This window comes from Larus michahellis, chromosome 20 (genome assembly GCF_964199755.1).
Source record: "Larus michahellis chromosome 20, bLarMic1.1, whole genome shotgun sequence".
NCBI classification, from domain to species: Eukaryota; Metazoa; Chordata; class Aves; order Charadriiformes; family Laridae; genus Larus; species Larus michahellis.
The window spans coordinates 6,082,405-6,095,468 of NC_133915.1; the positions used below are offsets into that span (position 1 = coordinate 6,082,405).

A 13,064-nucleotide genomic window follows, 5' to 3' on the forward strand; every position below is an offset into this window, starting at 1 on the left:
GCACTGTTGTGGCCCCACATGCACTGTTGTGGCCCCACATACACCACTGCAACCCCACAAACACAGTTGCAGCCCCACACGCTCCCCTGGCAGCCCCCCACGCACCGCCGCAGCCCCACGCAGGGCCGTAAACCCCTGCACAGCACTGCAGCCCCACAGTGTCACCCCCACCCACGCGGGGACCACCGCAGCCCCCCCGCCCCCGGCCCCACGCAGTGACCCGCGGGCCCCTGCCCCACATCTCCCCATGGGCATCGTCCCCCTGGTCCCCTCCCGTCCCGGCACCACCAGGTTTGGGCTGAGCTGAGCTTTAATGACGGACGAGAAGCGCGTGGCGCGGCCCCGCACTGGCATCTCGGGTCACAGCCGTCACCGGCCAGGTCCCCCCCGGCAGTGGCCAGAGAGGACGGGGGGGGTACGGCCACCGGGACGGTGGGCAATAAGGCACCGGGCAGTGGCGAGGGGTTGGATTAAGGCACTGGGTTGGGGGAGAACCCCCCATGCCGGGGAGGGGGATTGATCCCTGTTAGAGGCAGCCCCATAGGGGCGGGAGGGAGCTGGAGGCACTTCATCCCCGTGGGGGGACACGGAGGGGAGGCAGCGGGGGCGCAGGGTGGCCGAGGCGGGACAGTGGGGCCCCCCCAGCCCCACAGCGCCCGCCGGGTTCCTCTTCACGCCGTTGGGTCACACCGGCGCCACGTAATTGCCGGGGAAAGTGCCGAATTTCTGCGTCCTCCTGGAGACACCTTGGGGTGGGGGGGAAGGCAAAGAGAGGGAGTGAGGGGCCGCGGTGGCATCCTGGCTGTCCCCGTCCCCACCCCGGTGGCCACGCACCCACGAACCAGCCGTCGTCGCACTGCTGCATGACATCCACCCGGTCGCCCTCCAGCAGCTCCAGCTCGTCGGCGTTTTGGGGCCGATACTGGTATAACGCCCGGTACCTGCCGAGACACAGCGTGGCCAGTGCCCGCCACCCCGTCCCCCCCGTGGGGACACCGTGTCACTCCCGGCCCTACTTACGGGGTCCACCGGATTTCGGAGCCGTTGTAGGACGGGGCGGGCTCGGGGCGGGTGCCGGTGGGTGCCCCCGGGGCTGCGTGCTGCAGTGGGGAGAGGATGGGAACAGCGTTATGGGGCGGCCCCACATCCCCAGTGGGGCTGGGGGATGCCAAGGGGGTCTCTTACCTGCTCGGGGGGCCATGTTGGATGCCAGGGCTCCTGGGGATGGGCGGCCGCAGGGTGCGGGGGGCCGGCGGGGGCTGGCGAGGGGCTCGGGGCGCCGGCACGGGGCAGTTTTGGGGAGGGGGGGAAGGCAAAGCCAAGGTGGCGGGGTGAGGACGGGCACCCACCGGCCTCGCCAGGACCCCGCTCCGCCGGCCGGGGGGAGCCGGTGGAAAGCGGGGAGCCGCGGGGAGCGGGCGAGCGCTGGGGGGCCGGGGAGCCGGCGGGGGGCCGGGGGCTGGCGGGGGCGGGCGAGGGCGGGAAGTCCTCGGCCGTGGCTTTCACCCGCGGCTCCTTCAGCACCTGCACGTAGGTGGCGGGGAAGATGCCCTGACGGCTGGTGCCGGAGATGCGCCCCTCGTACCAGTTCTCGTCCACCCGCCGCACCAGGCAGACCCGCTCGCCCTGCGGAGGGGACGAGAGGAGGGGTTAGCATGGCGTGGCACGGCACGGCACGGCATGGCACGGCACAGCATGGTATGGCACGGCACAGCATGGTATATCATGGCAAGGTACGTCATAGCATGGCACGGCATGGCGTTGCACGGCACGGCATGGCATTGCATGGCACGGCATGGTATGGCACAGCATGGCATGGCATGTCATAGCATAGCATGGCATGGTATGGCACAGCATGACATGGTACAGCATGGCATAGCATGGCACAGCATGGCATGGCACATCATAGCAAGGTATATCATGGCATGACACGGCGTGGTATGGCATGGCATGGCACAGCGTTACATGACATGGCACGGCATGGCATGGTATGGCATGCCAAGGTATGTCATGGCATGGCACGGCACGGTGTGTCATGGCATGACATGGCACAGCATGGCATAGCATAGCCATGGCATGGCACAGCATTGCACGGCATGGCATGGCATGGCAGGGCACATCATGCCAAGGTATATCATTGCATAACATGGCACGATATGTCATGGCATGGCACGGTATGGCATGACATGGCACAGCATAGCACTGCATTGCACGGCATGGAACAGCACAGCATGTCATTGTATGCCATGGCAAAGTATGTCATGGCACGGCATGGCACAGTATGCCACGATATCGCATGGTATGGCATAGCATGACATGGCATGGTATGACATTGCATGGCACGGCGCGGCAAGGTTATCATGGCATGACATGGCATGGTATGTCATGGCATGGCACGGTATGGCTTGGCATGGCATAGCATGACATGGCACAGCATTGCATGGCATGGTATGTCATGGCATGGCACAGTATGGCACAGCACGGCGTGGTACGCCATGGCATGCCATGGCATGGTATGGTATGACATGACAAGGCATAGCACAGCATGGCAAGGCATGGCACGGCACGGCACGGCACGGCATGGCATGGCACGGCACGGCACGGTGGTACCTTGCGGAAGGAGAGCTCGACGGGCAGCTCCCCTCGGAAGTTGTAGAGCCCCAGGGCCTCGCCGTACTCCAGCACCTGGATGGTGGGCGCCTTGATGGGCTTGGGCACCTCCGTGGGGGGCAGGATCTGGGGTGAAGGGGTGACATGGGTGACAGTCAGCACCGGGAGTGGGGGGGGGAGTGTGTCTCCAAACCCGGTCGCCCCCTTCTCCATCCCCCCGGCCTCACCTCCACGTAGTTGGAGGGGAAGATGCCCACGCGGCCGTGGTGCTCGCCCTCCAGCCAGTTCCTGTCCACCTCCTTGTGGATGTAGACGATGTCCCCCTTCTGCAGCGTCAGCTCCCTGCGGGCGGCAGCGCTCAGGGACACCCCTCGGGACACCCCCGGGGGACACCCACCCCTCCCCAGCCCGGCCGGCACGGCCACCCCGCATCCCGGGGCTCCTCCGGTCCCCATCGCCACTCCGGGGGACCGCGGGGGCACGGCGGGGACCCCCGGCAGCGCTGTCACTTACTTGGGTGACTCGGCTTGGAAATCAAACTTGAGGCGAGCGGCTTTCATCTGGGGAGGGAGAGGAGCGGTTACGGGGGGGGGGACACCCTCCATCCCCGCCATCCCCGGTCCCATATGGGGGATGGGACCGTCGCGGCCTCACCTTCTTCTCCTCCCTCCTGACGACCTCCGCGGGGTCCCCCATGTCCGACAGGCTGGGGAGGGTCCCCGGCCTGAGGGTGTCTGCAAAGAGCAGGGTGGGGGGGTGTCACCGGGCGGTGGGGCTGGGGTGTATGGGGTGCCCCACGGCACAGCTCGGGGTGGGGGGGGTGCTCACCTCTGCCGGGGGCTGCACGGCTCCGCTCGCTGGCCAGCCCCAGGCCACCCCGCTCCATGCTGGGGCTGGCAGGCAGACGGTGGGTGCTGGGGGGGCTCCGCAGCCGGCGGGGTGACAGGGGGCTCCTGGGGGGGTGAGAGCGGCTCAGGGCAGGGCTGAGCCCCACATCCAGCCCCACTGCAGAGCCCCCCCGCCCTCCCCGTGACCAGGACCCCACATCCCCTGGGACTGGGATGCCGGGGTCCCCCGTCCGCAGAGCCCCCCGGACCCCTGGAACAAGGATGCTGGGGTCCCCCATCCGCAGAGCCCCCAGGACCCTGCGTCCCCTGGGACCACGACACTGGGACCCCCCAGCTGCAGAGCCCCCTGGACCCTGGGTCCCCTGGGACCGGGATGTCGGGGTCCCCCGGATGCAGAGCCCCCAGGATCCTGCCTCCCCTGGGGCTAGGATGGGGGGTCCCCCAGCTGCAGAGCCCCCAGCACGCTGGGGACCAGGGTGTTGGGGTCCCCTGGTTACAGATCCTCCCAGGACCCCTGGTTGCCTGGGACCGGGACGCCAGGGTCCCCTGGCCACAGAGCCCCCAGGAGCCCAGATCCCTGGGATCAGGATGGGGGGTCCCCTGGCTGCGGACCCCCCAGGACCCTGGGTCCCCCGGGACTGGGACACTGGGATCCCCTGGCCACAGAGCCCCCAGGACCCCGGGACCCCTGGAACAAGGATGCTGAGGTCCCCCATCCGCAGAGCCCCCAGGATCCTGCGTCCCCTGGGACCAAGATGGAGGGTCTCCCGGCTGCAGAGCCCCCAGGACCCCGGGTCCCATGGCTCTAGGATGCCGGTGTCCCCCGGCTGCAGAGCCCCCAGGACCCCAGGTCTCATAGGACCGGGACACTGGGGTCCCCCATCTGCAGAGCTCCCAGCACCTCGGGTCTCCTGGGACTGGGATGTCGGGGTCCCCCCCGGCCGCAGAGTCCCGTCCCCCCCCCCCACACCCCTCCCCGGGGTCCCGTCACGGTGGCAGCCAGGCGGGACGAGTCCAAAGTTTGCCGGCGGTGCCAACGGCACGTCCCTGCCGCCGCGGAGCAGGAAGCGGGGAGAAGGCGAGCGCCGGGAAGGGCCGCCTGGCTAATGGATAACCCACTCCCGGAGGGTGCTTCAAGAGCCCCAATTCACCCCTCCACCCCCCCCTCTCCGGCCGCCCCCAGCCCAGAAAAAGGGGGTCCAGGCCCCACGCACACCCCTTGGGGCCGGGGTGTGTGTGGGGGGGATGTTAGGGTAGGTCCTACGAAAAGTCGAGCACTTGTTTGTTTATTTTTCTCGCGCCGCCGGGGCAGGGCAAAGGGTAGGGGGATGCTTTCGAGGTGCCCACGCCACCCTCGGGGGGCACCCAGCGGTAGGGGTGTCCCCTCGGCGTGTGAGTGACAGCAGGGACGTGGTGGGAACGGGGAGCTGACCCTTGCCCCCACGTCCAGCCCCGTGCGGGGACGCCGTGTCCCGGGACCCGGGACACGGCGTCCCCGCACGGGGCTGGACGTGGGGGCAAGGGTCAGCCCCCGGTTTGTCCCCGTCCCACCCACTGGGCAGCCATCCCGGCGCCGGGTCCCCCACCCATGGCGGGGGTGTGGTGGGGAAAATGCCATGGCGGGGGTGGGGTGGGGTGGGGGGCGCTCCGTGGGGGTCCACAGGGATCTCCACCCCACCACCAGAGCCGGGACTCAGGAGGGACGATCCCTCCCATGGCGTGTTGCGGGGGTGGGTGGGGGGATTCGGGATGCGAATCGCGGTGGGGGGGATTCTCCACCGTGAAGGGGGATGGAGAAAGTGGGATTTTTGGGGGGGGGGGGGGGGTTCGGGCTGCGGGGAGCAGGGGGTTTTACTCACCGAGGCGCCGGGGAGGCCGGAGCAGGGGAAGGAGAGGTGGGAGCAGGCGCCGAGTTCTGCCGGAGAGGAATGGGGAAGGGGGTGGGAGAGAAAAATTAATCATCCGAGAGGCTGAGTCTCCTCCGCGGGAAGCCAGGGAGTCCAGCACCGAGCCAATAACCGCCGGATGGACGGACGGCGCGGCGAGACAGGGTCCTAGAGTCCCACGGCCATGGCCACGGTCACGGTCACGGTCACGGCCAAGCCACGGGCCGTGGCCAAGCGCCACCGGCCGGCCGTGCGTGCCTCCGGTGCGTCCAGATGTGCACGCAGCCAGCCGCGTGTGCGCGCCCAACCCTGCCTGCATCCAGCCGTGCGCCTACGCAACCCTGGCTGCACCCAGATGTGCACAGACCCGGATACGCACGCATCCAGCTGTGCATGTGCCCAAGCCTGCCTGCATCCGGCCGTGCACGCATCCAGATGTGTGCATACCCAGCCCTGCCAGTACCCAGATGTGCACGTACACAGCCGCACGTGTGCCCAACCTTGCCTGCACCCAGCTGTGCATGCATCCAGATGTGTGTGCCCAACCCTGCCGGCACCCAGATGTGCACGTACCCAGCTACACATGTGCCCAACCCTGCCGGCACCCAGATGTGCACGCACCCAGCTACACGTGTGCCCAGCCCTGCCTGCATCCAGCTGTGCGTGTGCCCGACCCTGCCGGCACCCAGATGTGCGCGCACCCAGCTACACGTGTGTCCAAGCCTGCCTGCACCCAGCTGTGCACGCATCCAGATGTGTGTGCCCAACCCTGCCGGCACCCAGATGTGCACGTACCCAGCTACACATGTGCCCAACCCTGCCGGCACCCAGATGTGCACGCACCCAGCTACACGTGTGCCCAGCCCTGCCTGCATCCAGCTGTGCGTGTGCCCGACCCTGTCGGCACCCAGATGTGCATGCACCCAGCTACACGTGTGTCCAAGCCTGCCTGCACCCAGCTGTGCACGCATCCAGATGCGTGTGCCCAACCCTGCCGGCACCCAGATGTGCACGCACCCAGCTACACGTGTGCCCAGCCCTGCCTGCATCCAGCTGTGCATGTGCCCGACCCTGCCGGCACCCAGATGTGCACGCATCCATCCATGCGTGTGCCAACCCTGCCTGCATCCAGATGTGCATGTGCCCGACCCTACCTGCACCCAGCTGTGCACGCATCCAGAAGTGTATGTACCCAACCACCCAACCCCACCTGCATCCAGCTGTGCACGCACCCAGGTGTGCATGCATCCAGATGTCGGTGTACCCGACCATGCCTGCATCCAGATGTGCACATAGCCAGCCGTGCGTGTGCCCAGCCCCGCCTGCACCGAGCTGTGCACGCACCCAGATGTACGCATACCCAACCCTGCCCGCATCCAGCTGTGCACGCATCCTGCCACGCTCACATTGAAGCCTTGCACAGCTGGATGCACACACCATCAGCCCCGTACGTCCCTTCAGTGCCCCCCAGCCCAGGGAGGGACGAGGGGCGGCAGGAGACACCCCCCTCCTGAGGCTGGCAGAGGCGGGCAGGCTGCGGGTCCCGGGCAGGGTGTGGGGGTCCCTGGCAGGGTGCAGGGTCCTGGGTAGGGTGCAGGGGTCCCTGGCATGGTGTGGGGGTCCCTGGCAGGGTGCGGGTGTCCCTGGCATGGTGCAGGGGTCCCGGGCAGTGTGCAGGGTCCTGGGTAGGGTGCAGGGGTCCCTGGCATGGTGTGGGGGTCCCTGGCAGGGTGCAGGGGTCCCTGGCACGGTGCAGGTCCTGGGCATGGTGCAGGGGTCCCGGGCAGGGTGCGGGGGTCCCTGGCACAGTGTGGGGGTCCCTGGCAGGGTGCGGGGGTCCCGGGCAGGGTGTGGCGTCCTGGGTAGGGTGCAGGGGGCCCTGGCATGGTGTGGGGGTCCCTGGCACAGTGCGGGGGTCCCTGCCAGGGTGCGGGTTCTGGGCATGGTACAGGGGTCCCGGGCAGGGTGCGGGGTCCTGGGTAGGGTGCGGGGGTCCCTGGCAGGGTGCGGGTCCTGAGCACAGTGCAGGGGTCCCGGGCAGGGTGTGAGGTCCTGGGTAGGGTGCAGGGGGCCATGGCACAATGTGGGGGTCCCTGGCAGGGTGCGGGGGTCCCTGGCATGGTGCAGGTCCTGGGCATGGTGCAGGGGTCCCGGGCAGGGTGCAGGGTCCTGGGTAGGGTGTGGGGGTCCCTGGCAAAGTGTGGGGGTCACTGGCAGGGTGCGGGTCCTGAGCACAGTGCAGGGGTCCCGGGCAGGGTGTGAGGTCCTGGGTAGGGTGCAGGGGGCCATGGCACAATGTGGGGGTCCCTGGCAGGGTGCGGGTGTCCCTGGCATGGTGCAGGGGTCCCGGGCAGGGTGTGGGGGTCCCGGGCAGGGTGCGGGGTCCTGGGTAGGGTGCGGGGGTCCCTGGCAAAGTGTGGGGGTCCCAGGCAGGGTGCGGGTCCTGAGCACAGTGCAGGGGTCCCGGGCAGGGTGTGGGGGTCCCGGGCAGGGTGCGGGGTCCTGGGTAGGGTGCGGGGGCCCCTGGCAAAGTGTGGGGGTCCCAGGCAGGGTGCGGGGCTCCCGGGCAGGGTGTGGGGTCCTGGGTAGGGTGCAGGGGTCCCTAGCAGGGTGTGGGGGTCCCTGGCATGGTGTGGGGGTCCCTGGCAGGGTGCGGGGTCCTGGGTAGGGTGCGGGGTCCCTGCTACAGTGCGGGGTGCCTGGCATGGTGCAGGGGTGCCAGGCAGGGTGTGGGGTCCCAGCCATGGTGTGGGGGTCCCGGGCAGGGTGCGGGTACCTGGCAGGGGTGTTGGCGCGTCTCCATGGCCCTCATGTCCTTGTCCAGCTCCTCGCTGAGCTGCTCCAGCTCCTGCTCCAGCAGCACCTACACGGGCAGGATGAGGATGGGCCATCGCCCTTCATCCCAGCGGCAGGGGCACCGGGACCCCCGCTGCCACCCCCGGCCCCCCATCGGCAGCTTACCTCGATGGGCTGAGCCCGCACCGGCGGCACCGCTGCCAGGGGCTGGAAAAGGGCAGGGGGACAGTTTAGGTGTGCGCCCCCCAGCACCCCTCCGTGCCAGGGCTGCGCGGGTACCCGGGGGGTGCCTACCTGCCGCGGCTGCTCCAGCACCGAGGATTTGCCCGGTTCGTAGTCAAAAATGCTGCCGGGCTCCGCCGTGGCCCCGGCGTCGCCCCAGCTGGACCTGTGGGGAGCCGGGAGGAGCTCAGCCCCAGCAGCCCCCCGCTCTGCGGGCACCCCACGGGGACGGGGCCACCCCCCGCTGCCACACTCACCAGTCCAGCCCGTTGGGCAAACTGGGGGGCACAGCCGGTGCCAGCCCTTTCCTCTGCAGCTCTGGGGGGGACGGAGGCACCGCGGTGGGCGAGGGGGCCGTGGGTGGGCGATGGTTGTCCCAGTCCGGCTCTGCGGGGACGCAGGAGGAGGTGAGCGCGTGCCGGTGCCACCCCGTGCCATGCCGTGCCGCGGCACCGGGACTCACCCGGCAGCTTGCGGTGGATCTGCCGGAACATGCTGCGGTACCAGTCGCGAGGCCGGTCAACGCTCTGCGGGGACACGGCGGGGCCATGAGGGGGGTGATGATGGCGATGGTGATGGTGGTGGTGTTGGGGGGGAAACCCCAGCCCCGTGCCCCCCCAACTCACCGAGCGGGAGGCGATGGGCATCCCCGTCTCGTCCACCGGCCCGATGCCGTCGTACTTCACCCAGCACCTCTCCCGCCGCTTGCTGTCCTTGGTCCAGGTGGCCGACCAGCCCGGTGGCCGGGGACCCGCGTGGGTAGCCCCGGGGCCCAGCATGGGGCCGGCGGGTGCCGGGGTGCTGGGTGCCTTCGCCTCCTTGGCCGGCCACGTCTGGTACCACGCGTTCACTGGGGACGAGGAGGACGACGGTGAGCCTCTGCCCTCCGCCCAGCATCACTCGGGGAAGCCCATGGGGATGCCCCCCCCGGGGATGCCCCCCTCAAGGGATGCTCGGGGCGGGTACCTGAGCTCCTGGGGGCTGCCGGCCCGCGCTCGGCCGCGCCAGGGCTCTCCGCGTCGTGGAAGTCGAAATTCAGCGTGTTGGAGCCGCGGTGGCGGATGACGGGCACCTGCGGCACAAGGAGGGAGCTGGCGCCGGGGGGGTGGCAAAGGCATGGAGGCGGAATGGCTCCCTCAACGCCCCCCCTGGGCATGCAGCAGCCCCCGGCCACACTCACCCGCCTCACCGTGCGCTGCAGGGGCACCCACAGCGGTGGGTGGAATGGGGGGACGTCCTCTGTGCCCAGGGCCCGGCCGGCGTCGGGGGGCAGGAGCCGGCCCGCCATGGCCGGGGGGGGCCGGGACGGTGCCCCGGGGCTGCCCGTGCCCTGCGGGGGAAAGCGACTGCGCTCATGGCGGGTCCCTTTCCCTCCCCTCCATCTCCTGGGTGCTCCCCTCCGGTGGCTTCGTCTCACCGGGCTTTGCCGGAGGGTTGGGGGGCTCCGGGGGAGCCCTATCCCATCCCCACCTCCGGGGTCATTCACAGGCGCAGGGGACACCGTGGCGGGGTGACAACCGCGGTAGCACCCTCCCCAGCTGGGGAGCAGCACGGTGCGGGGGGAAGCGGCTTTTCCTGGCCAGAAACAGCCCTGGAACGACTCCTCCATGAGTTCTCCATGTGGCCCCAGCCCCAGACCACCCGGCCCCCCTTCCCTGCATAGACGGATCCACCATCCTCAGGGATTTTGGGGGAGAAAACACCCCGGAGCAGGATCCATCACTCCCTGGGATTATTGGGGAGAAAACACTCTGAAGAGGGACCCATCACCCCCTGGAATTTTTTGGGGAAAAAACACTCCGGAGCGGGATCCGCCACCCCCTGGGATTTTGGGGAAGAAAACACTCCGGAGCGGGATCCATCACCCCCTGGGATTTTGGGGAAGAAAACACCCCGGAGCGAGACAGGGTGATGGCCGAGCCACCCGCCCATCATTCCGGCATCCCGGCGTGGCATGGCGGGATGCAGGCGGTGCCCGGGCACATGGCGGCGGCGGCGTGGGGCAGTGCCAGCGCCGGGAGAGCTGCCAGGGCCCAGGAAGACCGAGAGGCAGAAGTTATTTCCCCGCCCTGCAGCGCAAACAGGGAAGGGAGAGGGAGAGGAGGGAGAGGAGGGAGCGGAGAGGCATCGGGAACGCGGCACCACCCCGCCATGACTCACCCCGGGGCCACGGCACAGGGAGGGGGGCAACTTGAGCGGGGGGACGGGACCCCCGTAACGGCTCCCGACACCGTGGCGGGGAGACGGGGGGCTGCATCGGCACAGGATGGATGGCTCCGGAGCGGGGAGGGAGGGGTGGCGAAGGCAGCCCCGGGAACTTTCGGGGGACACCCGTGTCCTTGCTGGTCCCCCGGCATCTCCATCCCCATCTCAGTCGCGGATGCCGTGGGGGACCCCAGCGCGGCGCAGACCCCTCCTCAAAGAGGGCAGCCGGGGGGCTGCTAGCCCAGCACGGTGCCCTGCGTGCCCTGGGGACCCCCCCGGCTCCTCCCTCCCACCGCTCTGCAGCCAGCAGGGCTGTAATTAATGGTTATTAGTCCCGTGGGGAAACTGAGGCCCCGGGAACGACTCGCCCCGGGGCACAGAAAGTGGGGTGCAGGCTCCCACCCCCCCACACGGCTCAGCCCCCCCCAGGGCACCCCTGCCCACTGCCACCCCGTCCCCAGCACGGTGCCGTGCCACAGTGGGAATGGGCCCCATCCCGCTCCCGAGGTTTGTCCCCCAAAGCCTGGCCCTGGGGGGCAGGACCCCGTGGGTCACCCCCCCCTTGCCGGCCACCCCCCCCCCCGCCCCCAACCCCGAGCCAGCTCTTACCTCCTGGGCGATGCCGGCCGGGGGCCCAGCGCTGGGTCCAGGGGGTGGCCGGGGGCTCGGGGAGCCCCCGCGAGGAGCGGGATGGAGCCGGGAGCAGCGGGGAAGAAAAACGCCCGGCGCAAACTTTGCCGGGGGAAGGCGAGCGGGGGCCTCAACGCGTCCTGGGCGGCCGGCGGCCAAAACCCCCCCGACAGCATCCCCCGGGGTGCAGGGGTGGGGGTCAGCAGGCACCGTCCTCCCCGGCGGCGGGGACCCGCCTGCCCCCCTGGGGTGCGCTCATGTCCCCCCCCACCAAGCGCTCCCCGCTCTGGAGCGGGGCCGGCCCATTCAGAGTTTCCAGTGACATTTCCAGGGCCGGGATCCAGGGAGAGGAGCCAAGAGGCTGAACTCATCCCACGCCCCGCGCGCGCCTTCCCGGCCCCCCGCTTACGAAACGGGGCCAAGCCCGGCCTCGCCAGCCCCCCGCCAGCATGGAGCCGGGAGCTTGGAGGGGGGATTTTTTGGGGGGAGATGAAACGGGGAGCGGGGCTCCACGCTCCCACAGCCCCCCGAGCCCTGGAGCCGGGGGGACGTAGTGAAAGCGAAGCAAGCAAAGCCCCCATCCCTTTTGCCACCTGCTTTTCCACGGGTGACACTTCGTCCCCTGTGTCCCCCAGGGGTCTGGGCATTGGGGACCCCTATTTAACCCCTCCCTGAGGGTGCCCCGTTAACCCACCTCATCCCCTCCGTCAGCACTCCGGGTGCCGGCCTCCGCTCCGGGTCCCTTCCTGCTCGTCGTTCCCCCAAAACTGCTGACAGCCCCGAAACGGGGCAGCCCCAGCCCTTCCTCTGTCCCACGCGCTCCCGCGTGAGCTCCGTCCCCACGGGAGGACGGCGGCTTTGCTGCCAACCACCGCCCGCCACCCACCCCTCGGTCCCCACCGAGCCACCCATTGATGGGGACGACGGGGTTGATGGGGACAATGGGGTTGACGGCGCCGTCGTCGTCACGATGCTGCACCCAGGGGACAAAGGGGACGGGAGCAGGCTCCCTGCTGTCATAGCGCCGGAGGACACGGCTCCTCGTCCCAACAGGCGCCGGGACGGGGTGGCTCCTCCCGTGCAAACCGGGGACACCGCAGGGAGGAAGCAGGTTGGGGACAGGAGCCGGGGAAACTCGGGGACACAAGGGCAGAGGGGACAGCAGGGCTGGGGACAGCAGGGAAGGGGTTAAACCCTGCGAGACCCCATCCCTGCCAGCCAGGGGGGCGACAGTCCCCTCCAGTCCTCCGAGTGACATCTCTGGAGGTCACAGCTCCCCATGGCAATGCCCTCCCGTGGGCTGCGGGGTCCCGGCCACCCCACGCCGCCGCTGCCCACCCCAGGGGGATGTCGGCTCCCCCCGGCAGGGACCGGACTCACCTCCGTGGCCCCGTGCACCGTCCCGATGGCTAGCAGCCTCCCGGGGCCGGCCGGGCCTCCCAGCACCAGCCTCCGCTCGCAGATAAATATTTAACGCGCAGCTCGGGACGGGATTAACAAAGGGCGAGTGTTTCCTGTTTGCTCAGCGCGGCGATGCCAGCCGGGAACGCGGGGCCCGGCAGGACGATGCTGTCACCCTCCGGGCTGTCGTGGGCAGACGCCGGAGCCCTGGCACGGCCCCGTGCCCACGGAGAGGGTCGGGGAGCCCCAGGGATGGGCAGCGATGTGGGGTGCTGGTGGGTCCCTGTCGTTTGGTGGAAACACCCAGGAAAAGGGTGGGAAAGCCGGAGCATCGCTTCCCCGGTCGCACCCTGGTGGCTTCCGTCAGCTGGGGACACGGCTGTCACAGGGCGGCCACGGGGAGCCGGAGCCGGCAAAGGGATTGCACGTGGCGAGCTGAACTCGACGGCGAGATGCTGGCACGAGA

At 69.5% G+C, this 13,064-nt stretch overlaps 1 protein-coding gene across 4 annotated transcripts; it reads right to left on the bottom strand.

Moving 5' to 3' along the window:
- Window positions 1-295: 295 nt before the first annotated feature.
- On the bottom strand, window positions 296-12,708 carry SORBS3 (sorbin and SH3 domain containing 3). Of its 4 annotated transcripts, none has more exons than XM_074563813.1 (20): window positions 11,177-11,860; window positions 10,523-10,679; window positions 9,552-9,692; window positions 9,329-9,434; window positions 8,989-9,212; window positions 8,826-8,889; window positions 8,620-8,749; window positions 8,435-8,528; window positions 8,306-8,347; window positions 8,121-8,207; window positions 5,318-5,373; window positions 3,439-3,563; window positions 3,265-3,344; window positions 3,124-3,170; window positions 2,838-2,952; window positions 2,611-2,736; window positions 1,186-1,626; window positions 1,021-1,100; window positions 835-941; window positions 296-746 (listed from the first exon to the last, which is right to left on the bottom strand). In XM_074563813.1, exons 1-20 carry the CDS (start codon window positions 11,842-11,844, stop codon window positions 685-687), a joined length of 2,952 nt encoding a protein of 983 aa, XP_074419914.1. In that variant the 5' UTR covers window positions 11,845-11,860; the 3' UTR covers window positions 296-684. The 4 variants fall into 4 exon arrangements, with proteins under 4 accessions (XP_074419914.1, XP_074419913.1, XP_074419916.1 ...); XM_074563812.1 differs by having other exon boundaries at window positions 9,543-9,692; window positions 11,177-11,859; XM_074563815.1 differs by lacking the exons at window positions 9,552-9,692; window positions 10,523-10,679; window positions 11,177-11,860 and adding an exon at window positions 12,578-12,708.
- Between the last annotated feature and the right edge of the window lie 356 nt (window positions 12,709-13,064).